This window comes from Opisthocomus hoazin, chromosome Z (genome assembly GCF_030867145.1).
Source record: "Opisthocomus hoazin isolate bOpiHoa1 chromosome Z, bOpiHoa1.hap1, whole genome shotgun sequence".
Lineage (NCBI taxonomy): Eukaryota > Metazoa > Chordata > Aves > Opisthocomiformes > Opisthocomidae > Opisthocomus > Opisthocomus hoazin.
In genome coordinates, this window is record NC_134454.1 from 32,897,297 (window position 1) to 32,923,437 (window position 26,141).

The window sequence follows — 26,141 nt, forward strand, 5'->3', positions numbered from 1 at the left end:
CTACTGTTAATGTACTGGCGGTGGCCTCATTTGTTGTTTGAGGCTTCATATGCCATCCTTTAACAAATGCACAGTCAGTTGGTCTGTTTCCCCAGCTGAGGGCAAATCCAGATGCTGTATCTCCCTGACTTCCACATGCCTCCCACATTTTGAGAGTCCAGGTAATCTTAACTGGAGTTTCAGCTACTGTGAAGAGGCATGTCCCAGGCGATTTGATGAACACTGCCTAACAGACTTCATTTTCTGACGGGATAGTCATCTGTGTAAATGCTTAAAAGACTGTTGCAGAATAGAATAAACATGTGAATGCTAGCAATAAGTTTGGGTCTTTTTTCAGAAAGGAAGGTTTGTAAGTGCATGTTAAGAAAGCTATTGCTATATCCTGAATAATCTGTATCTATAATTCTGTATTTCCTGAAAGAGGATATATTATATCAGTAGTATTTGTAAACAAAAAGAAGCAAGAACTTGGGACTTAAAAGCCTGCTTTGCTTCCTGGCAAGTAGCATTCTTTAAAAATAGTTTTGTGCTGAGCACAAAGTTTGTTTTGCCCGTCATCTTGTGAATGGTAAATATAGTCTAGCAAACGCTTCATGGATGATTGCAATTCTGCTCCTTTTATACGTCCAGTAACAGGCATCTTGCACAGTCTTTAATGTCTTCTTAGCTTATTTTAGACAAGCTCTCAGTAGCAGCCTACTTGAGATAGGAAATTGAGTCAATTATGAAAAATGATTAGGCAGTGATTATATTGTAGCTCTAGGAAGATGGTAGCAAGATTGTCTTTTAAGAAAGGAGTTTGTTTCTAGGGAAGGAAAGAAGTGTCTTGTGGTGTGGCGTACTTTCTCATTCATTATTTCTGTTGGGATTACACTACTTACACATGGCTCTGTTCCTTTTCCTTTCTGAAGATTGTTTATTAAGGCATGCTCAGACAGACAAGACATTCTTCTTAATTCCGTATCTGTTTTCACATACACATTTAAGAATCATATAATCATAGAATGCTTTGGGTTGGAAGGGACCTTCAGAAGCCATCTAGCCCAGCCCCACTGCAGTGAGTAGGGACAGCTTCAACTAGACGAGGTTGCTCAGAGCCTCGTCCAACCTGGCCTTGAATGTTTCCAGGGATGGGGCCTCCACTGCTTCTCTGAGCAATCTGTTCCAGTGTTTCACCACCCTTACTGTAGAAAATTTTTTCCTTATATCTCATCTAAATCTACCCTCTCTTAGTTTAAGGCTATTGCTCCTTGTCCTATCGCAACAAGCCCTGCTGAAAAAATATTTTCCCCATCTTTCCTATAGGCCCCCTTCAGGTACTGGAAGGGTGCTAGAAGTTCTTCCCGCAGCCTTCTCTTCTCAAGATTGAACAGCCCCAACTCTCTCAGCCTTTCCTCAGGGCAGAGGTGTTCCACCCCTCATATCATCTTTGTGGCCTTCTCTGGACCCATTCCAACAGGTCCATGTCTGTCCTGTGCTGGGAGCTCCAGAGCTGGACGCAGGACTCCAGGTGAGGTCTCACCAGAGTGGACCAGAGGGGCAGAATCCCCTCCCTCGACCTGCTGGCCACACTGCTTTAGATAGCTTTTCATCCACCAGTACCCCAAGTCCTTCTCGGCAGGGCTGTTCTCAATCCCTTCATCCCCCAGCCTGTATTGATAGCGGGCATTGCCCTGACCGAGATGCAGGACCTTGCACTTGGCCTTGTTGAACCTTGCGAGGTTCACACAGGCCCATTTCTCAAGCTTGTTTGGGTGCCTCTGGATGGCATCCCGTCCTTCTGGTGTGTCACCTGCACCAGACAGCTTGGCGTATCTGCAAACTTGCTGAGGGTGCACTTGACCTTGCCAAGTCATTGATGAAAATGTTAAACAGCGCCAGTCCCACTACAGACTGCTGAGGGACACCACTCGTCACCAGCGTCCATTTGGACGTTGAGCCATTGACTCATGTAAGGAGGAAATTAGCTGCCAATCATGTAAACACATTCATACATATGTTCGTGCATGCACTTTGTGTTTTTATGCAAAGACTATTCAAATAGGTGATATTCACGTTCATATGAACTCCACTTCTCCATTATCTTTGTGACCTCCTTCAAAGCAAGATTTTTTTCATAAATATTTGTGAAGTCACTGTTGTTCTGATAACCTCTGTCATTCTTTTTACAAAGCATTTGATATACGTGGCACAGTCTATGCTTTATAGCCAGTGCTTTACATGCTGAACAAAATTCTTTGCTTTTTTATTCTTTTTCATCTGTGTAAACTGAGGGTTCCTTAGTATTGTTTGAAGTAGTCCTTTACAAATTTATAGTGATGTTTCTGCATTAGCCTTTATATTATCCTTAACAAGTTAGTGTAATCAGCATTAAGTAAAATGAATAAAATGCAAAATGGAATAAACCAATACAAGAATAGGCTACAATGAGGAGTTAGATAGATTGTAAGCTCTTTTCAGCTATGAGTTTTTACATGAAAAAATGACATACACCCTGCTAGTATTTCCATTTTGACGATACAGTCTTTAAAGAAGATATAAATGATCATTTTCCGTAGATGTGGTCTTGATTTTTTCAATCTCCTTCCTTCCTTCTTTAAATAATATCTTACTTCATGTTAAAAATCTGTTCTCAGTCTTTGTTAAATCATTTTTACTCAGTATGTACAGTAAACTTAATTATTATGCAGACAGTAATACAAGTGGTAAAAAATCTTTTCTGTTTTATCAGTATCTCTACCTTGGTTTTTTTTTCAATTTACAGCAATTTTTTTGACTTCCTTGTTTTAAAATTCAGTAAAAAACTTTGTGGACATAAAGCCCTCAAATAACTGTTGAAAAGTCCCTTGTTTGTAGGAAATAAAGATCATGCTAATAGTGTTATTTCAGCAAAGGGTTCTTGCAGTTAGAACTTGGCCTTAAGAGGTATCTTTGATTTTACTTCCCTGAGCTTGGGAAGAGTTGCCATCTGGTTTTGGAATTTGTGGTTTAATCACATTACTATTTTTAAAGCTTTATCATTAACATAAAATGGTGAAGGAAAGCCATAAAGAAGGCTATGCTGGCACCAAGTGAAGGTTTTTTAATAAGGTACAAATTATTCAGTTTAGCACATTTTGTGCATATGCATGTAGAAGTTGGGATAGAAATGGATTTGTGCATTCGTTTTTGACGTGTCCGTGCATAGGAAACTTACAACATTTCCTGTCTGCATTATATATCTAAAGGTAAGTAGCAGAGTGTTGACCCAGAGTTACAGCTTCAGAGCTGTACAGAAGGTCAGGTGACAGGAAAGGCATTAAATATTTCTGTTATCACTACTGGAGAATGTTGTAAAAGTGCCCATGTTTGTTGTATTACAACAGTTTGCCTGTGAAGTCCTCGGACTGCAGCAGTAAACAGTATTGGCAAAAAATGGGGCTTTAAAATAAGAATTGAACAGCTAACTGCCAGGATTAAAGAAAGAAACATAGCTGTTCCATTGTGAAATGCTGTCATGATAACTAATAGTGATCTGCTTCTGACATACTGGCTTTTTCTGAAGCGCATTTAATGCATTACAACACCGAGCAGGCTTTTGCTGCAGCATTGAGGCATGCGCTGTTTCCCTGCGCTGTTGCAATGGTCGGCGCTCCTTGGCGTGCGCGTCTTTCCTGGAGCCGGCCGTCATGTTCAGAGAGAGACTCTGTGGACGGATTCTTGCTGTAGAAAATGGGCCTGCATGTCACATGGCCAAGTGTTAGTAACATAGCACTGCTGTGACAAGGAAGTGCTGAAGGTTAAATTGTTTCTGGATATAATGGCAGTTCTTGATATGTTCTTCTGCTTTTTCCTGGTTCTGCTACAGATATGTTAGTCTGCTCTGCTGGTGAAGGGTTTAAAAAAAAAATCTTTAACAAAGGCAAGGTGCTAACAGCACCTGGACAGATCAGAGGATCTTGCTTTCTTCTCACAGCCCCCCTAGCGCAAGTCCTCATCTCTCCGTAGCATTCCCATTTTCTCTCCATCTGTTCTAGGTGGTGTTAAGTCAGTATTTTTTCCATGCAGATTTTTAAATTTGGGAATTATGATGACCTCACAGCAGACTTTTTTTTTTCTTTTAGTGTTAAATTTCTGGAAAGGTGCTTGTTTTATTAAAAGTTCATAGTGGCCAAGTACTGCATATGGAATAACTCCTTCAGAGTTTCCTTTCTGGTTACTGGAGCAAAAATTAAATACATTCCTTTCATTTAGTATTGTTGGTATTATTACTACTTTACATTGTTGCAAGTTGTTCACTTGTTTTAATTAAAACAGGCAGGCTGTCCTCAATGTGCTTGATATTTGTAGTAATATTTATTGCCAGCAACTAAAAATGGTAAAAGACTCCAAGCTTTAGAAGTACTCTGTGTTTTTTCAGATTTTGCTCTCTTTTGCGCACTTACTAGGGCTGTCAGTGCTGGATGCCTGTTTATTTTCGTTTTGCATTTTTCCTGTCAAATTACAGAAAATAAAAAAATTTAATCATTATGAACTTAGTCAGCAGTCTTTTTGTCCCCTGTTCCGCTTTCACTGCTGATTTGGAAAAAAGATGCAAAACTGTCACATGCAATGCACATTGTGGCTGGTACAAAAGAAGAAATGCCCAAATATTTCTTGGAAATTTCACACGGGAAAGACATCTGGAGCTGTTGGAGCGGGTCGAGAGGAGGCCACAACAATGATCCGAGGGCTGGAACACCTCTCCTCTGAGGAAAGTCTGAGGGAGTTGGGGTTGTTCAGACTGGAGAAGAGAAGACTGCGGGGAGACCTTAGAACAGCCTTCCAGTACCTGAAGGGGGACTTGTAAAAAAGATGGGGACAGACTTTTTAGCAGACCATGTTGCGATAGGACAAGAGGGAATGACTTTAAGCTAAGAGAGAGTAGATTTAATCTGGATACAAGGAAGACATTCTTTATTGTGAGGGTGGCTCACAATAAAGCATTGTGATTGGGAGGCCCTGGCACAGGTTGCCCGGAGAAGCTGTGGCTGCCCCCTCCCTGGCAGTGTTCAAGGCCAGGTTGGACGGGGCTTGGAGATACCTAGTCTGGTGGAAGGTGTCCCTGCCCGTGGCCAGGGGGTTGGAACTAGATGATCTCTAAGGTCCCTTCCAACCCAAACCATTCTGTGATTCCATGAAAATTCTGAAGTGAAATTAATAATAGGGTCTCCTGGTAATATTGAATGCCAAAGGACAGGAAGATAAGAGGAATATAGCAGGTGAATCTGCCCTGACAGATATATTTTCCTGTCACTCTGCCCACTGGCAGTGTCTGTGCTGAGGAATCATTGAAGTTAAGGGAGGGCTTAGAGTTCTTAAGTTCTGTTTGCTTAGGCTAGCAAGGTGTAAAGGACACAAAGGCTGGGTGTCAAATACTGTTTGTTCATTAATTTTGTTCAGTTGGAAATACCGTCGCTACATTTTACATTATCTGCAGTTGCAGAAGTATTGAAAAGACCATCTGAATTAAAGACCATTTCCTGTTCTTGCAGGCAGCCATGCAATACATTTTATTAACTCAGGAAACTATCTGAAAGGGCTTTCTGGCCTGTCTCTGCTAGAGGGAAGCCACTGTAGAATATCATGGCCTCGCTAGATACAAATCTTACTCTGATTTCAATCCTAAATGTTCGTAGCTGTTTCTTCATTGGTAGTTCAACCATAGACTGGTTTTGAAGAGGACCTGGTAAAGGGAGCTACCAGAGAAATTAATTTGGTTAGGCAGGCTTTCGGGAGGTTCTCTTGAGGACGATTTTTGCCAAGGGCAAGGTAAGGTTTTTCTTGCTAAGGATGCTTGTATGGCCTGTTGTCTTTATTTTGGGCATACTGTGCTTAAGTTGTTCATTTCCCATGTTTTGTCTGTTTAAAGCAGAAATCATGTAGACTTGCAAATTTCTTTTCTGTAGGCTACACAGACAAGTTTTTGGTTCCCTCATATAAGACGATTTCTCCTTTATCTGGATCTTTCTTGTAGTCATCCTCTGCTCTGGTTTCATTTAGCTCTGTTGGACTGATGATTGGAACTTCAGACACTGTGGAATTATGACACCTGGGCCTTCTGTACCTCTGGTGGTACTATTCTAGTGTTACAGGAACCTGTTTTATATGCTTTATAGAGCACACCCCCCCCCTCCCCCCCTTATCATTTGAGTGGCTAACATGCTCTTCCTACTACTCAAAGGAACTTGGAATATATAGCAAAAATTCTTGTACTTTATACTGGGGAATTTCATCCCATTTGTGCAAAACAACAGCTGTAAAGGTTCTTCCTGTGTAGTATCTCCATACTGCTTTTGTTTTACACTGTCTAACGTGGTTTGAGCAGCAAAATTCATCTGTACACACCTGGACTTTGCATCATGGTTGTTAGCAAAATGCCAGACTTAGTAATCACATTTAGTCTTGGAGGAACTCCTCTAATAACCTTCCTGCACCCCAGTACTTCTGCTTCCAACATGCTGTGTTTTGCTAGCTCCCTGTTTACTGGTTATTTACTCACTTTATAGTTTTTCTATCAAGCCTCATTTTCTCCTGCTGAACTAATGATTTTCCATTTTTTGACGTATGTGTGCAGTTATCTGTATTCCAGCTGTCTGAAAAAGCCATGCATCTCAGCAAGATTTTGCCTGGTGTGACTTAACTTCGGCAGATCTGCATTGATTTTCTTTTGTTTGTCTCCATGACACTGATTATTCTTTCTAATGGTATTCTGAAGCCTTGGTTTTCTGTATACAAGCACTGCATTGAGTAGTCTTTCATGGGATATCACATCAACAGCTTTATAGACTAGTTTTCAAACAGCCTAGTCATACCTGTAAATAAATGTGGAAGTTCATTCAGACTTCTGGTAGACAATATCCGTGCTTCGCACTCTGGCCACTCTGTTGTGCACACTGAAGCTCTTTTCCTTTTTGCTTCCAGGCTCATAGTGGTGATTTCCATTATCATAGCACCAGCCTTTGTCAATGTGCAACTGTCTTTATTACCATTGAAATTAGAGGCAGAAGTGTTTGTTCAGTTTTGGCCTTGATGCAAATTCCCACTAAAACAAATTAGAGCTCTGTACCTGTCTTGAAATCCAATTTAAGGGGCTGGATATTGCTAGCTGACTGTGAGCAGTAACTAAGGAAGTTGCCTTCTTGAAAGTGCTTTTGCCACTAGTAGATTCTCCTTTAGTCATACCATTCTTGTAGTGGGCTGTGTGCCCGCAGTTTCATCTTGTGCTTGACCATTTCAGTTACTCCAATAAATAATAATGCTTCTGCCAATAAATCTTTCCTGTCTCATTTCTCTGTAGTCTGTCCTCATTCTGGGGCATTTCTGTTTTTCCCAGCCAGCAGATAGCAGGGATTTGAGTTGGGGCTGACATGCCATCATGCTTGTATTTGCTCAGTGTTTTTCTTGACCAGAATGTGTATGTTGCCTGCAGACTTTAGCCATCAGGTGTTTGAAGTTCCAGGAAGTTTTAGGAGGGGAAAACAGCTAGGAACCATCATGTCTCAGATATTTCTAAAACCTCTCTGAAGCACTGGTATTTGTTCAATTCTTAGATCCCCCTTTCCCAGATGTAGAATTTGTTGCAGTAAAAGGTTCTGCACCCTTGCTCAGACTCCGGAAAGTAGAAGATCGAAATGGACCGATCAGGTTTGTCTCTGTGTGCTCTTCACCCTTTCAGAAAACATCCTGCAGATGTATGTAACTTACATATTGCAACTTTTTCTGGGGGTTTGGTTATTTTTTGTTAGGGGAGAAAACTTAAGGTGTAACTCCCAGTTTCTCCTTCTTTAGCAGAGTAATATTTGGCTTTAGACTCTTACCTGCTTTCTGGAACAAAATTCTTTTTTTGATAATTCAGAGTTTTCACTGTTGATTATGTTTTTTTTTTTTTTTTTTCCTTTATCCATGTTGAAGTAGAGTAGTTTTTTATTAGTTGATCCACACACAGCTCTACCCACGTGTGTTTTCTTTTCCAACAGACTCATGCAGCCAGTACTTTTTTTAACAGGAGACAGCGGAAATGGTGAACAATGTCTGTATTTATGCATATTCTGAAATAGTGTTTTCATATTAATGTATTACTAGCAAAACATATTTCTGTGGAAAAAGGATTTACACCTTACTAAGAGGTGTTTGTGACAGAATGAAAAGGTGATCATAACTCAACATTACACCAAAGCATAAAATACTTGAAAGCTGATAACATTTCCGGAAATGTCTAGTGTAACGGCCTTAATAAGTAGTCTCCCATGATTGGATACCATAAACTAGAAATGTTCTTGAGAAGTCTGAAGGCAAATTTGATTATGTTTTTACAGATGGTACCTGTCCTCTCCTCCTTTAAACAGAAAAAGTCTTGCTTCTGGGAAATTATGAATCATTTTTAGAGGCCAATGATGTATTGTTTCATAGGTGAACTTATGTGTTTAGATGAGAGGAGCAAGAGATAGCCTGCAATAACTTAGTTTGGTGCTCTTCTGCACATGAATAGCCGTGTAAAGGTAATGTGCATGTGAAGAGAAGAACCGGCTCTAAGCTGTGCGTGCTGTACTTTTGGTTCAAAATGCCACGGAACACACCCACAGAGAAGTATTTTAGTATAAGAAGCATCCGTATTGGACATTGATAATAAAAAATCATTAAGAGGCTATGAATAGAAAAGGCAATGTGAATTAATGAATGTCTCATGCTTAATACACTGAAGTGAGGGCTAATATTTGCTTTTTTTGTTTCACTCTAGTCTTTATCAAGTGATCGTGCTTCCTCTGGGTTTGCAGAGCACTTTTATTTGTGACTCCTTTGCTGCTGCAACTTTCTTTAGTAACACCACTGACGCTAAAGGATATGTAGCAGCTGAATTTCGGGCGAAGGATGTTGCTGATAACATGTCAATTGCTCTTGGAGACAGACATTACTATGGGAAGTTTTATAATGCTCCTTTGAAGCTGGGAGAAGAGTATTGTGTTTTTTTGAGAATAATAAGTGAGTGGAATAAGGTAATGGATGTTTTAAAACCTTTTCTTTACACCTGTTGGAATGGCATGTTGCTGGGGAAAAAAGAGGGCATTGGCTTTGTGTTAAATTTTTTATGATGTTGCAGGGATCTCTTAGTTGACAGAGTTAGATTAAATCTGAAGCCCTTTGAATAACTCTTGTAAAATTTCTTACAGATATTTATATTATTGTAATGTTGGAGCAACTCTGGATGCCGACAGGCAAACAATGGAAAAAACTAAAAGTGGAGGGCCATCACTGCCCTCAGTAATTGAGGGTGTCTTTGTTGGGCCAGAATTTGGTGAAAGAGATCATTATGAGAATCTGAAAATTATTCCTTAGCAATGAAAAATTCACCCATTTTAATTTTTAATTGAATGTTTTATAGCAAAAGACTCCAGTTCTCCAAATGACAAGACAAAACATATTTTATCATGTGTGTTACCTTCCGTGTAGCAGTGAATGTCAACTCCAGCTCCCTTGGGAAATTCTTGTGGGAAAAAGTATATTAATAGCATTAATTTTTTGTAATTTTAAAGTAAACGTGTTTACATTAAAAACAAAAAGTTTCTGAAATATACATCTCAGCTGTTTCGTACTCCAGTGTCTTGCCTCCCATGATGTTATGCTGCTAGTGTTCCAGTCATTATCTGTCTCAGTGGTCGACAGCTTCTAATTTTTCATACTATAAGTCTCAGCAGTAGAAGGTTTTTCTCGTATGGGTCAGGTAATGGACTTTTCATGTGCATTCAGTTCCTAAATGTCAAATGTAAAAACAGAACAAAGCAACCCATACTAGAGAATAAAAACACCTAAACAGTGCCTCACCCTGCCACCCCCAAAAACTGAAATAGAGTTTTACGGCTTTGTGTATATAGCACAAAGGAAGGAGGCACAGAAAAACTGATCTGTGAATCACTTGTAAATAATTCTCTACAGTTTTGGAAGCCTACACCCAAATCTCAATAAATTAAAACAGCTTCTGTTAAGAAATACAACTCTGTCTCAGTCCAGAGCGAGTGAAATAAAACAGGTACATGTGATAAGTAGTATTTACTAATCTGTGCAGCGTATGTATTGTGTGGCATCTACTTTAACAATAGTCTTAAGTTTTTATAGCACCTCAGATAGCACTGATCCTGATATGTAGGTTGTTTGTCATAAATTTTTAATTAATTGCATGAGGCAAGAAGTAGTGAAATGACATTTGAAGACACTCAGTTCATAAATAATGTTAAGTTAGCCCAGTATATCCTGGAATTTGAACAACGAACTGTGTTTTTTAGAAAAATATACTCTGTGGAGCAGGATTGTTAATGAGTCAAATGTATAGAAGTTTAACCTCTTTAAGCACTGCTAAATACATCTTTGAACTCAGTTTATGTATCCCTGGGTTTTATGCTTTCGCTTCCCTAGCTCTTTCTCATCGATATTTTATGATACTGGGGAATGTTTCTTGTGGTTACTTTCCTATATGGCTTTTGTTACTTGATGAAGTACACAAAGTTACATATAACATTTATAAATCATTATTAAGGTTGGAAATACCAAACAGCTTTGGTTTCAAGCTCTGCTTCTTTGAAATGGAACTTCGTCCTGTGGCTCAAGAGTGCTGATTTATCTTCAGTTCTCATGCCCCTGTATTTTGTGCAGTTGTTGGTATTAAGTAGTTAAAGAGATTAAAAATTCTAAATTCAGAGTTGTTAGGTTTTGAGAATTTCTGAAAATCTTATTACTCAAGTAACTGAATTTGGATTCAAAAGTTAATATTTAGAAGTCTGCTTTTTAAAAAATCTGCTCTTTAATTTGCCCTCAGTTATTAATACATGTGAAATTAAATATCTGTAGTGTATTTTACTTGTGAACACATTTGTGTTTGAGTACAGATGCATTAGAAGTATATGTCATAGTCTCCTAATTAATGTTCTCATTATTGTACCTTTATGTTCTGGCATCCTCCAGAGTCCCTTCTGGCTCCAGACCCCTGCATGCTGAGAACAGTACAATTTGTATCATACATCCTGCAAAGTCATGGCTTGGTTGTGACTTTTTGTTGTCATTATTCCTCAATACACCTGATATCAATGCCTCAATGTCCTTGTGGCAAGGGTGGGAAAATCAGTGCAGATGAAATTGTGTGGACACAATTAAAGACAAGTATGCTGTTCTGTTTTAGTGAGTCCACATTCATTTATCCCTTGCTCATATTTGGAGGTCCTGAGAAAGGTGTTTGCTGTGCAGTTTTTACTTTCTGTTTGTTTTTCAAGGACGAGGATTTAAAACACGTATTTCACTTGTGCAGGACATTCAGACGTGTTAAAAGACTGGTCAGATGATCTGAGGAGACCATTGGGGATGTACAAGCAATTAAGAAGTCAGAGATAATGGAAATTACCGTTTTTCATATCGATGAATTTGGCAGTTGGAATGTAGGGATGATGAAGACCAAGGGAGGATTTGGGAACAAACAAGAATTGACTGTCGTCATCATGAAAATCTTACTTAAGTGGAACAAATTGTTGACCTTTGGAAGTGTCCTTCTCCATGAGGGATACTGCTAATTAAATAACTCAAACCCATTTGGTACCTATCTTAATCTTCAGTGATTACTTTATGGATGCCATGCTGTGCAGAGAGCCAAGGCTTGTAGTGAAGGGCAAGAACTAAAATAGATATTTGGAGTTTAAACTTATTTGAGATTAATTTCTTTAGCCTAGCTTTCGTTCAGTGTCAGCAGCAGCTTTTTTTGATCAAATAATTTGTGCCTGTAACAGAAGAGCAGGACAGTGAAAGGTGAGGATGACCTGAGTCTTTTCAGGAAAAAAGCTGTGAGGTTTTTGGAAAATTGGAATCAAAATTACCCCTACTGTAAGAAAAGTCTGTTAAAACTAGCCTAAGAAAAAATCATCTGAGAAAAGTGTGTATGCATGGCAAAATATTTTCTCTTTTCTCCAGAGATCTTTTAATTGTGCCACTGTGGAAGGGGTTTCTATCTCCAGTGTAGCTACCCATGAATATCCAGGTTGAAATATAGATGTTGAGATCCACGAATACTGGAGTATTTGGAGGCATAATTTCATGGATAACTTTCTGGAAAGGTGCTAATTCATCAGAGGAAGGGATTATTAATTTGATTTAGTATAACGTGCAGATCTGTGAACTTTGCTGTTGAGATTCCTGGGAGCTCTGTAACTTCTCTGACAGGCAGGAGATAAGTGATTTCCTGCAAACCAGAGTATGACATGGACATCGCTATTTCAAGATGATGGCACGCACACCAGTGCCTCCAGAATCTGGCATTTGATTGAGTTTTTAAATCCACCCCTTGTTCTTTATCCTTCCTCTCCTAAGAGGGTTTTCTTTGTCAGTGTTTTGTCTTTTTAAATAACAAAAATATTCCTTATAAAAAATGAGTGTAAGGAACACTGAGATTCTACAATGCAGCTTGCAGACACACAAAATTAAGATTATGCGTACAGATGTGCCTTTGTCCTTTTGTTCAAATGCTTCAAAATGTAGCTTTCAATTTCATAGAAGCATACTGTTACCCAGAACAACATAATATGCAGTTTGCCAAAACACAAAAAATAAGTGTATCTATTCTATGAAAATCTATGAAAGTCATTTAACAGGAAAGTAGCACTACAAAAAATAGAAAAACTAACAAAAAGTAGAAGCACTACAAAAATAGACTTCACAGTAATTATACAACAGACAAGAGAATGTGTGTGTGTATGAGTGTGAAGTGCTGGGGGAAAAAAGCTCTACAGGGAATGAAGCTTACTGTAAAAAAACCAAACTTGTTAAACAATTGCAAAAGAAGACCGCTGATAAACATTCACTCAACTGCTGTGAACATTAACTACTATGTGCTCTATAAAAATTATTTAAAACTACCAAGAAAGTTGTTGTAATGAAAAAACCCCTACATCTAGTAATTGAAAAACACGCCATGAAGTACCATATCTTAACATATATATTCTACATGGGGATAGAGTTAAACAGCATATTCAGCCTTATCTTGCCATTTCATAGATTCTGAATTCTTACCCAAGCGGCTTCAAAGATCCTTTCATGTTACTTGCGTGCCTAGGTTGTAGAAAGAAAGGAAGTGTGATGGTCTGAAAGGCTAGAGCCAGCCTTTCATCAACGCTCTATCTCTCATCTTATCTTTATAACCTTTTCAGACAAGCTAGATGCTGCTGCCAGGGGAATAACAAACTCCATTCCCAATAGTAATAAAATAAAGTATGTTGTGATGGCTACTCTTGCAGAATGTGTTTGTGATAATAAATTTCTCTCATGAGAAACAGTGATTTTTATGTTTTCATTTTCAGGTGAGAACACAGTCCTGTGCTGTCTGGGCACAAATTAAAAGTAAGTCAATTTTCCCTTCAGTAAGAAAACAGAAGTCGTCATAGCTTTGCTTGGCCGCATGAACTAATAATTGCTATGGCTGTTTCTTCATTTGCCATTAATGGTCAGTTGACTTCAAGAATTGGAAAGGTTAAAGGCAGAAAATTTGCCGTGCGCTTTGGTATTCCATTCTAATGGATTCAGTAACTCATTATAAAATATAATCTCTGCTTTCTCCCTGGTTTTCAGTATTACTCTTTCTATGCATCACATCCAAATCTTTACAGCAATTTTTGTGTACGAAGGGTTTGAAGCACAGAAGACGTGGAATTCTGGAAGCCTGTTTTAAGATAGTTCTGTATTGGCTTAAAGGTATTTTTTTAAAAAAAATGTTTTTATAGATTTTGGAAGCCACATTATTTATTTTAGGTATGTTCAAATGGTCCTTGGAGAATGAAGTCCTTTTATGAACTTTGAATAATAAAAGACACTGCAAAAATGAAAAACGTGGCTGATTTTTGTAGTTGGAAGCACAATATATTAAAAGTTTAATGGCATAACTTTAAAACCCAGTGAATTTCTCAGCGTGGTTTTATCTCTGTTTTTCTTTTTGAATATAAAATATTTCCAGTGAGTGAGTTTACCTCAGAGGAGTCTGGAATCCACTAGAGATCAAGTTTCCCTCCTTTCCACCACAGTAGAAAGTACTCTCTTCACGCATTCATCATGTTTGAGCAAAAAGCAAACATTTGCTTCTCCTGACAAAGAAAGTGGCACTACTGAAGTCTCCTAGAAACTCCAAATTCTGCTTTTGAGTTGAAAGACTCACGAACTGAGGTTAGGAAATGCAGTGACACTGAAGAGTTAGACCTTTGGAATGATAATAAATCATGTGGTGTGCTTGAGATGCATCTCCTCCACTGTGCACAAAACACATGTCTGACTACTGCTTTTACTGATCTTCTGGTGACAACTGTGTGTTGATTTCTAGAATGCCCTTTGCTGTTTACTCTTGTGACCTATTTGATTTACCGCCACACTTAGTATAGTTTAGGCAGTTTGTGATTGTGGAAACTCGGCTAAGATCAATTCCCTTGGTTTGAAGGCTCTATTGCTAGAGCTGTATAGGCAAGAGCTGTAAAATAACTCTGGAAGGACAGAAGACTCTCCTCTTCTGACTTTGTCATTGTTAGCATTTTAGCTTGTAGAGCATCATCTGAGGCTGTCTTCCATATACGTGGATTTTGGTTTTGGGATGAAAAGAATGGGCATCGGAAGATGGGAGTGGGACAGGTCAGGCCTTTCTGTTGTAAATCCATTTGCCTTTATATTGAATGGACTTCTAGCCAGACAGTGTCCTTGGCCTAATGTACTTCTGCAGCTGGAGAGGCTAGAATGTATAAGGCTCACTGAATTCTCTGAGGCATGTTTCTTAATTCAACGATTATAAAAGACAAAACTGTAAGTTAAATCAAAACTGAATGGACATGTTTCAGATGCCATCTAGACAAAACTACACATTGTATGATAAATCATTATTGTCAGAAGTGGTAGAAAGCTGTTAAAAGCATGCTTCCTTCTGTCACAAATAGGTAAAATGAATGTTGAGGGATTTTTCACCAAACATACTCTACAATGTGTAGGGAAGACAGTTCTGTCATTTTCATGGAGAGCTGATTTCTCTTTTAGAGGTGCGTAACTTGCTAATGGAAACTGGTGTTAGTGATGTAAGGACAGGCAGAACTTTTACCAAAACCGAACGTGCTTGTAGGTTGAACACATTTTCCTTATGGGGTCCCTGTCTGAAATTCTTTATTTTGCCAGACTTACAGTAAGTGTACAGGTGAGAGGTGCTGCACAGGTACAAGCCTTGCTTCACTGAGCAGTGTTAGGCAAAGATGGTAAACTGGTCGGGTTCTCTTTTCAGCACTGTAGGACTTTTTGTGCTTCAGATCAGTTGTTGAGGGTCTTTTGTTGAATGCCCAGCCAGCTTTATGCCTGTGCACTCAGACGAGCCAGGAATGAGTTCAATTTAAGTAACGGAGGTTGCTTTTCTGATGTTCAGGCACTTGGATTCTCATCTCTCATATACAGTAATTTCACTGAATAAGTGCCATTTTTGCGAGAATGAAAATTTTTGACTAAAAAGTTACAGACTCATGCTTCCAAGATTTAACAGCAAGTAGAGTTGTGGAATCTTGCAGGAATAAGATCCAGCATCCTAGATGTCTGTGGGAAATCCAGTAAGAAATAGGTAACATTTGACTAATGCTGAAAATGGGATAGAGGTGGCTGGAATGGTTTCGTAGGTTACCTTCACAAGTATTTCTGGTTTTTGACAGAAAATCACTGTAAGCCTTCTGTTCTGTCCCTGTATGGCTTCTGGTGTTATGGGCTTGGGTAAGGCTGTCATTGCCAGGTTTATTTCTGTTCTGTCACTCGGGGGGGGGACGGATGATGAGGGGGGACCAGTGGGGAAGAGAGAGAATGCCCAGATTGTAAAAAATTTGAAGGACATGCATTGAGCTATTTAATAAAGCACTAGGATTTCCTGGCACCAGAGACCACCTTGGCATATGATTTAGACTGAAATTGTCAGTCATAAGAGGGAGGAGTGTTGACACTAAACATCTGAATTAAAAAAAAAAAACAAAAGGCAGGAAACTGAGGGATGGTGAAGTATAATTACTTTTGAGAAATACACCATTTAATCTTACTTCTTTAACTTGACGGTAACTACTGGATAGTCAGCTCTGTTGCTACCAGAGCAGTACATCCAGCATCTGAGTTTTGTTACAGTACTTCAGCTTTGAGCAGACTCAGTTGGTCAGTCACCAGATGGAAACTACACTATTTAGTGTTTGTTCATTTGAATTGTTTTATATTTTCTTTCAGATTTGTCTCCCACTCTGCAATACATGACTGCTGTTGGATTAGGGTCAGTTGCTGCTGTCTGCCTTATACTGTTCCTGTCGTTCTCAGCGGCACGGTATGTATGGCGATTAAGTCCAGTTTTGTAGTCGTGCTGTGCAAGGCTTATATGTTTTCCTTTTCAGATGGTTTTTCTTGACAACCGGCTTGGTTTAGACCTCTTGGGTGGTTATAAACTATTATCAAGAGTTCCTGCAATGGCCACTAATGCTGTCCATTGCTTGAATTGATGCCCTCTACATCTTTGCAATCACTGGTGAAGCATCTGAAAAGTATGGGGCTCATCTTAATGAAGGAAGGATTCAGACAGTGAGTAGCAGCAGGAATTTAGTTCAGAGGTGTTTTGATTTAAGGGTAGCTAAATAAATGAAGTTTATATGCTGTGCAGCATATAAAAGTCAAGTCATACCAACAGAAATGTTGATGTACTTTTCATCTGTAAGGAGCCAATTTCTCATCTTCCAACGTTACTCGAAAGGCCTAAGAGGATTGTTTTTCAGTAGCAGTTGATCTTTAGCTAAAGGCCACAACAAAAACATGTTAGAAATATTTAAGAAATCAATTTCAGTTTCTCTAGCAAAAAAGTGACAGAGGGATATACATTCTTTATAAAACTATGTCAAATCAATTAGCATAAAAGTGATAGGAGAGCTGTGGAAGATAATAGACAGTACTGGAGTATGAACCAGTTGTGAATGTGTGTGGAGAAGGTTAGGTCCTGAACTTCCATTTCAATCTTCTTCTAAAATGAGTGAGGAAAAAACCAAAACACCTCAGGTGTCATCCTTAGGGAGCTTAGTACCTTGAGTACATTTGACGGTGGCCATGCTGTAAATGTGGTGTAATGTTGGGGGCCAGGACCTGGTAATTCAGCAAGTATCTTTTAGGCCCTTGATCCCGTGTACAGAGATATTCTTGAATCCATTCTCCTGTTTTAGAGAGCATTGGACAGAATCCTTGGCAGCAGTTACAGCTGCCCATTTCACCAGCAGGCAGAGAAGGGAAAACCCAGATGTCATTTGTGATGAGACCCTTCACAGTGCTCACAAGAAGTACCTGCAATAATTATAAATAACAAATACTTTTTTAAAATAAGCATGTGAAGACAGCCTTCTGCCCTGTCCAGTTATAAAGCCATGGTCCTGTTTTAGGCACTGTACTCCAAGAAAGATGTGGCCCATCAGGAGAAAGAGGCAGAGGAACTCAACAAGAGAGACACGAGATCTATCTGATCCAGCTGCGAGTAGGGTAATCTACTAGTAGGTTGCTCAGCCTGGCTGAGAAGAGACTGCCAAGAAGCATGAGATACAAATATGCAAAAAGCCATTATAGAAAGACCAACTTCTTCCTGTCCATAGTGCCCATGGTACTTGTGCCATCCATGGGTGGTGTACCCATGTGCTGCAGAACAGTAGTAGAGGGAGGCATGGAACAGATTGCTGCGAATGCTATGAAGCCATGGCTTCTGGGTGGTCTGCAAGAGCAGGTTAAACAAGTATCTGTCAGGAATGACACAGCCACAGCTGATCTTGCCATGGTGTCAGGTGAATGGTCTTGGGTTATTTCTTGGGGTCTGTGTAAGCTTTCCTGTTCTGCAGCTTGTGTCACAAAGAACCACTGTATTAAAGTGCTCACCAGCTTCCCACATGTCTGCTGCCTCAGGGATTATATTACTGCAGTGGGACAGATTGTGAATTCCCACTAACATGGCTGCTGACAGCAGTGTTAACGGTTTCTTAGTGAATAAAAGTCTGACACTGGATTCACAAAGTGCACAGCCTGACTGCTGATGTTCTTAGATAGTATTAATTTTTTTTCATTTAAAAAATGCTTTAGCCAAAAGTTGTTAGTATTAATGTGTGCCTTGTCACACATTCACCTTGCTTCATTTGTCCTAATCCTTTGCTTCCTTTTTGTATGTGATGCCCATTCAGATGCATAAGCATAGTGCCAAAACTTCAGTTTTCTGAAGATCTGCACTGGTCATGAGTGTTGTTGACGCTAAGGTTAAGGTAGCTATTGGAATACTTCTTACCCATCTCACACTGGCTGTAATGTTCAGATTTTATACCAGCACCTTAGGTCTTAAAAAAACTTTAGAAGCTCTGTCATTTATCCTATGAATGTGATTGATGCAAGTTCTCTGTCAAGTCCGTGCTTGAGTCTTGGATGAGTTTAAGTATTTTTCTTTAACTGGAGTTTTTTCTTTTTCTCCAGCTCTTATCTCCACAGCACAGTGCACTCCCCATCTGCTGCTTTAGCCTGCGAGGCTGTACATTTATCAGCTAGAATGGACATGGCACAGACAGGGATTACATCATCATTCTTGGAGACTGAAAATGTCTCTCTTCTCTGATGTGTTATCCCTCTGAAGTCAGAATAGAGAAGATGCACTCTTCTTACCAAAGCCAGCGTCTGTCGGGTATGGACATATCTGCATGCCACATATGTACTATAGCATGGGCAGTTAAAATACGTATGTTACTGGAAGTGAGGTGTTTATTGTCTCCCTTTGTTTTCAGATGGTATGGTATGTAAAGGAGAACCAACACAGGTTGGTGTCAGGGATATCAGGATGCTTCCCGTGTGTTGGCCATAGGCTTTCAACTGTTCCAGCCACATGAATGCCTGATAATGAGTGTTTACACATGACTTTGTTACACAAAGAATCCCCTGATCTGGTTGAGAATGAGGGTCTTTAGATACTTTAGGACATATAAAATGGCCCGTTATGGGAGAAAATACAGATCAACCCTTATATCAGACAAAATGCCTATTGTATTTCCAGGTATAAAGGTGGAAGACACTTACGGATAATGGTACTTCAATAACAAGTACAGAGTTGTTAGCCGTGAAATTGTCACATTTAAATAGTGTCAGCAACAGATGTGTTACTGAGATATTGCAATCATTGCTCACACCAGTTAGCAATAATTGCAAATAATATATCAGTCTATGAAGCTGCAGTTTGCCAAAAAGCTGAGTAGCTTTAATGGCATGTGAAACTAATTTAAGTAGAGAGCTACCTGTATTAAGTGCGGTTTTGTTAATCTCTGTTCTGTAATTACAGCTGAGTAAAGCCATTAAATCATTGTCTGGTTAATGAGCTGGAGTGTAACATCTGGTTAGAGTCACTTAATAAAGTACAATTAACCAATTTGCTATGGCAATCCTTCCATTTAATATTTTTTCCTTCTGTAAGAAAGAATCAAGTGCCTTTGATTACTTCGACTCCTCTTCAGTAGTTGCTTTGAGATATATTAGCAAAATCATTCTGTTAACTGCAAGAGTTTTGATTTTTACTCAGTTCTGTCGATTTTTCCAAGTTATGTTTTGTGTTTTACCACTTTGAATATATGATAGCCATTTTTGGAATTTTGAATGTTTCTAATTCCTGCTGGCTTTATACTTTTAGATGTTCTGTCTCTCTAGGTTGTGTCATTCCTTTTTTGGTGTTGAAAAAGGATATTTTAAAGTATAAAAGCAGACTTCATAGTTGGTAGCAGAGAGAAATTAAAGTTACATGAGAGAGCTTTTAACAGCTGCTTCTAATTGGGGGTGCTTTTTTCAGATCAGGGCAGGTGTAATTTCTATTATCCAGCATTTCCACTGCTTGCTAAGCCTGCCTTTCAAGTTAGTAAGCTTTTAGTAGTGAGTAGCTGGGTAAGAACACCTTTGTCTATGTTAGTGATAAAGAGTTGTTCATGTTTTCCTTTGCTGACTGACAAAGAACAGCTTAACTCTTCATACTGGGCTACTGTCACTTAATTTTTCTGTTTGTCCCGTGGAATTCATTCTCATACAATCTGCTTGTAATTCCTTTTCTGAGTGGAACAGGTTGCCAAGGTTTGGCATAGCAGTACAAACTGTACCAGTTCATTCTGGTTCACTGTGCTGCTGCTCTGGTCCTTTGGGAGAGTTCACAAGTAGCTGTTCTTGGAGAAGGGAGTGCTGGAGAGGCAGGAAATGTTAAAGAGACAGATGTGCCATCCTCTGCAAAAGGAAACTTCTTTCAGCTTTTACTAAGACCAGCAGTGTTCCAGTATGTTGTGCAGGACCAGGAACATAAGTCCATCTTGTCAGGGTGCAGTTGGAAAGTTGGAAGTCTTCACGTAACCTTCAACAAGTAATTTCTTTTGTGTGTGCTTCTTCTTTACCTAGCTTGTCTTCTCATAATGTAAAGTTTTCAGAGCAAAGTTTCTTATTAGCAAACATCCCCACTTCTGCTGGAACTTACTAAAATATTTAACGACTCATTTGGACATCCTTGCACAGCAGAGTGGTGCAACGTGTTAATACCCAGGAATGGACTGATGAAGGAGAAGTGATGAGGCAGGACTCCCTGCCATCTTAAGTGCTTTGAAACAGCTACAGTTCTGCAACTCTCCCTCTTTCCCTCTGCCTCCTTTGTTGCTCTTGGCAGACCTGCCTCTGGCTATGAGTCTGTCCTCATCTGTTGTGCACTTATCTTTCTTCCATCTGTTTCAGTTTAATGTGGGAAGCATAGAGAAATATTTTAGCCTTGCCCTCCTCAGATCATTGTGCAAATATTAACAGTTTGTTTAGTAGAGCCTCTCTCTCTCAGAAAAATTGCTTTATTGCTTCCAAGGTTTCCAATTACATTTTTTTACATTATTTTTTAGGAAAAGTAAAATGATTTAAATGAAGTAGCTAGAATAGAAGAAGATGCTTAAAAGTTATACTCAGAACAACTGTTATAGGACTGCATAAAGGAACAATGTGGAATTCTAGTGACTGTACTTAATTTTGTCTGTTAGAGAAACAAGCTTGACAGTGGAATTAATCTGGTTTTAGAACACTGCTAATGAAGGCCAGTTCTCTGACATTTCATTAGAGGGAAATATGCCTTTATGCTAGAAAGGGTTTCACTGCAAATACGAAGTTTTAGACTTCTGATCAGATAGCCGATTTACAAAAGTACTTCTTAGGAGAAGATAGTCCTAGCAGGTGCTACTTTGAATGCGGCTTTGGAGTCAGAAGTGTGTATCTGTATGGGTACTTCTGTTGCTCAGATTTATAATCCTTATACTCAAGTATACAGAATAATCTGGCAGCTCTGTAGTTTATATGTGGCATCCTGGCAAACTAGTTGCAACTTGACATTATCACCCCCTCATGGTATGAGAAATTCTAGGGACATTTCTAATGATCCTTCACTGCTGTTCCTTCAGTTAACACTGAAATTCTGGTTTTTCGTCCAATGTTTTTTGCTCTGCTTCCTCAGATACGTCTTCCACACCCAGGCCAACTAAGGTAAAGCCAAGTGAAGCTGCTCTGCTGTTACTACTGATCTATACCCATTCATGGTGCCATATTGAGATGTGCTATATCAAGAAACTGTTTGGTTAAGATACATACCAATGTCTGCATTATCTCCGAAGTGTTTTTGTCTGCAGAGGAAACAGGAAATTGTTAGCCCTGGATAAACAATTCTGTGCAAGCTTAAGTTGAACTATTTTTTATCTTTTATTCTGTAATAGTGAGATAACATGCAGGTTACTGTAAAAATCCAGCATTTGTGCATGTAATTGTGATGGTGTGTCAGTTGAAAAACCTTTTATTGTAAAATTTCTCTTACGTGTCACTGATGAGTCCTTTAGATCTTTTGGTGAGATGTCTTTCTTCTGGGCGTCATAGAGACAGCCAGAAGCCATCCAGGCTTGTTTGTTTGTTTCAGTATTGATAGTCTCAATCAGTTGTATGTACAGGGCCCTATATGTGGGCCAGTATGGTGCTTGTTTCTATGTGTGGTCTCAGATTCAACTGTTCTCAGTCAGCATTCCAGTTTCCCAGGTCTTGTACTATTTTGCAAGGCCATTTCATATGCAATAGAATTCAGCCACAGTTGAGCATGAGCTGGCAGATCCATGATCCCTAGCTCAAATGGAAGTATTTCTGTTCCTAGTGGCAGCATTGCTAGGAAGTTATGAAAATCTATGAATAATCTAGCTGTTGCATTGCTTTCCAGGGCAGAGGTGGTGCCTTTGAGTGACATTCTGAGGAGACTATGAAATTACTTGGTGATCTCAGTGCTGAGCTCTAGTGGAAAGGAACAAGTGTCAGTGTTGCAAAAGCACCTCCGGAACTGCAGTCCCTGGCAGCAGGAGAAATGACTCTGTGGGCAGCACAGACACTTGTTCCTTTTGGCTCTGACAGAGGTGATGTCTGAGGAGGCAGAGGGGGATGACAGTATTTGTATGGCTATTATGGAGCTATTTCCATTTTGAGGTTAACAAAAATGGCACCTTTAGGGTCACAAAAAAAGGAGGACTTGATCTGTTCTGTTTTTCCTCCTCTCCCTCTTCCCCAAATGTTTGTGTGTATTTTTTACAGAAATACTGCATTTATTCCTGTAGTTTCACAGCTGACCTTTTATTGGTGTTTTTCCACCTTGAGGCACCACAATTGATGTATTTCAGTTGCAGTTCATGCTTTGTGTTCCCTAATGCCCTTGCTGGATCACCATGTTGTGAAAAACTGTATGATTATGTATGTATAAGATATATATGTGTGTATATATATATATGTAGTTTGTTCTGTTTCTTCCATTTCACTGAAGAAGTAACTGAAGATATAATCAGCATTTCAGAGGGAAGGTGGAGAAGTTCAGTTTCTGCCCCTGGGCATATTATAAATATTAATGGACTGAGGAGCAACAGACAAAGGATTATAGAGATAAGGTCAGTTCTTAATAGAAGGTAATTTCCAAAGGCCCAGATTTTCCTGAGCAGCTTTTAGCCCAGCATGTTTTAGCTTGACTTTGTCAGTTCATATAAAAGTCTCTCCTACAGCCATCCTGGGAGAAGTGAAAAGAGAGCAGAATGGATTGGAGCAGTCTGGTGAAGATGTATGTGTCAAGCTAATGGGCACAAATCAGCTGTGCCAATACATTGGATAAAGCCTAACATTATAACTATGTAGGGGTGGTGTAAGCCAATTCTCAGCTTTCCCTTTTAGCTATGTAAAATGACCTACTCGGTTTGGCTCTTCCCTAATGAAGATGTTAGGAAGTTCCATTTCATTTTGCATTCCTGTGGATTCTGTCCCATTCCAGGTATTTTATTTCCATGTGTGCCATTCGCCAGTCTTTTCCTATAACCTGGAATATTCACTCAGGCACACAAAAACAGAGCCAGGTGAATATAGAATGCCAAATGAGTAGCGATTGTAAACATCTGCTGAGAGGCAGGGAAATAGTGCTTCAACAGCAGTTCTGAATTTTTCCAGTACACCAGTCTCTTACTGGCAAATGAACAGAATTATTATTATGTGACTCTGCAGCATGTTTTAGAATGGCAATTTGAGTGTTTTGTGGCTAAATGAAATCTAGTTCCAGTTCTTTTAAATACTACCTTACACCTTTTATTCTTCATGGCTTTAATCTGCCAGATGTTCATTTTTATTACAATAAAACAGGCTCAAATTTGGGCATATATCCAGATATTCTGAGGAATTCAACTTTCTGCCCCAGATTTTAGTGAAATTCCTATGAAATTGTGGAATTATCCAGATTCTCATCCCATGTCACCTAACATTGTTGTTTCTAAATTTAGAGCAATAATACATATTTATGTTAGTTTAGAATCTGGTCTTACATTTTAGCTCAAGACAGAAGGAGGAGACCAGAGAGATGAATACATTCTGCATTTTCACAAGGAGATTGAAAGCAGTAGCTGTGAGAATGTTTCCTAGTATGGTCACAGAAGTATCTAGAGAATCTTCAACAGTGCTGTTATTTATCCACTGTTTGTCTACACTGGAGTTCAGTGATGGGAATTTCCAGCTGCATATTGCCTTTGTGGCGATTCCCTTTCTTGTTCAAAGATGCAGTTTCATCCCTTTTTTTTTCCTTCCCAAGACATTTTTCTGTTAGTTGGTCGAACAGCATTTGAGATTAAATAGGGTTGTTTGAGTTAGTTTAGGATCCTGTTGATCTATTCTGCTTTGTGCTGGAACTCCTGGGAGTCTGCATTTTCGTCCCACATCCTGATAATTACCACAGCAGGACTGATTCATATTTTTCAGACAGACTTGAACACATTTTGATGTATTGGCTTTGAGTGTTTTGCAATGAAAAGCCATGCTGTCTTTGACAAGGTATAACAAGTATTACATATCCAATAACAGTTCTGGCTTTGCTGAGGTTCACCCTCCAAAACAAAAGGCAGAGTTCATGCATTTGAAAGGGATTGTGTTTAGAGTGACAAAGTCAGTCTTAAATGACAGTGATTTTGTAGTCACAGGAGTGATGAACCTAGAATACTTGGTAGAGTATCACCAAGCTAGAATACTACCTTAGTATGGGAAGTGCTCCAATTTAATCTCATTTAGATGTCACTCCATTTTGCATTTATCCATAAACGTGTCCCAGCAGATGATAGGAAATCAGTACAATAGTGAAATACTTCTGTCTTCAGGATTTTTCCTGGAATTTCTCTTCCCAGGTATTTTCCTTGTAAGTCTAACCTTGGGTATTGAGTAATTGCTTCCTGGGTTTGGTCATATCCTAAAATGCTCTTTCTGTATGGGTAAAGCCTCTACAGTCAGGATATACTTCTCCATAGGAATAACAGCCTGGTGAAAATTGTTTGAAGTGCTTTGGTACAGTGGTGGAAACTGCGATACCTTAAAAAGACATTTTTTCACAACACTGGTCCTCCGCTCTCTGGATATCAGGTGCATTTTTTTTTTCTCCTTTTTTTTCAAGATTTCCAGTCCGTTTTGAAAATCTTAGCTCTGCAGTGTCTAAGAACCTTGAGCACTTACCCTGAACTTCACTTCTGTATCTGTTTCTATTCTTAAGGCATGCTTTACTGTGAGTGGCATGTGAGCCAAGATTTAGAATCATAGATTATGTCAAGATCATCAAGTCCAACTCCCTGCTGCTTGCAGGACTACCTAAAACTAAACCATATGATTAAAAGTACCATCCAGATGCCCCTTGACCTCTGACAGGCTTGGTGCCATGACCACTTCCCTGGGGAGCCTCTTCCAGTGACTGACCACCCTCTCAGCGAAGAACCTTTTCCTAATGCCCAGTCTGAACTTCCCCTGATGCAGTTTCATTCCATTTCCTCGTGTCCCATCGCTGGTCACAAGAAAGAGCAGATCAGCACCTCCTCCTCCGCTGAACCCACAGTACCGTCATTTGTATGCGTGGGATCAGTTTATCCAAGTTCATTTGTGTTAGTTGAATGTTGCCTCTGCATTAATTACTCTTAAGTACCTTTTTCTCAGTTTTACTGTTTTCTAAAGAAATGAGCCTGTTCTGAACTCCCTCCATTTCCTCATAATAATGTCTTTGCCTGTAAGCATATCCAGGAGCAACAGGAATCATGAATTGGTCGTGTTGTGACCTTGGTGAAAGCAGGTAGTTGAGAAGGACTAGAATCCAGCCTGTATACTTGTCAGGCATCAGAGAATCCTCTGCACAAGTAAACGATGTTACAAATGCTCTGTTCGTGCTTCAGGAAACATGCAATGGAGAAGAATCCTTTGCGCAGTCAGTTCTCTCTATCTCTTGCATGCAAAGAGCAATGAAAATCTTTTAGTGCTTAGTATTCGGCTTGTCTCCTGTACCTGCTGAAAGCTGAGCTCATTTAACAACAGTGCTCAAGTTCTGTTAGAAATTCAGGTCAATCACAAGATACAAATCTGAGAAAACCAGGCTTGGTTGAGCCCAGTGTTCACAGATCTGCATGTTATCTAAACTCTTTCAGCATGCCTGCAGGCTGTTCTCTGCAGACAGATTTAAACAGTTATAGAGCAATGCTCTGTAACTCTCTAAAATTCATTTGCAATATGTTAAGTCATAAAACCTG

The 26,141-nt window shown here is 39.3% G+C and overlaps 1 protein-coding gene across 3 annotated transcripts in view; it reads left to right on the forward strand.

Annotated features, from left to right (window-relative positions):
• SUSD1 (sushi domain containing 1) overlaps window positions 1-19,403 on the forward strand; it is a 46,353-nt gene extending 26,950 nt beyond the window's left edge. For all 3 annotated transcript variants that reach the window (XM_075410670.1, XM_075410671.1, XM_075410672.1), the window contains 5 exons: window positions 7,572-7,665; window positions 8,759-9,014; window positions 13,350-13,389; window positions 16,264-16,357; window positions 18,517-19,403. In XM_075410670.1, coding sequence (XP_075266785.1) covers window positions 7,572-7,665; window positions 8,759-9,014; window positions 13,350-13,389; window positions 16,264-16,357; window positions 18,517-18,655 — 623 coding nt within the window. In that variant the 3' untranslated portion in view covers window positions 18,656-19,403. The remainder of the gene's footprint in view (window positions 1-7,571; window positions 7,666-8,758; window positions 9,015-13,349; window positions 13,390-16,263; window positions 16,358-18,516) is intronic.
• The last annotated feature ends 6,738 nt before the right edge of the window (window positions 19,404-26,141 follow it).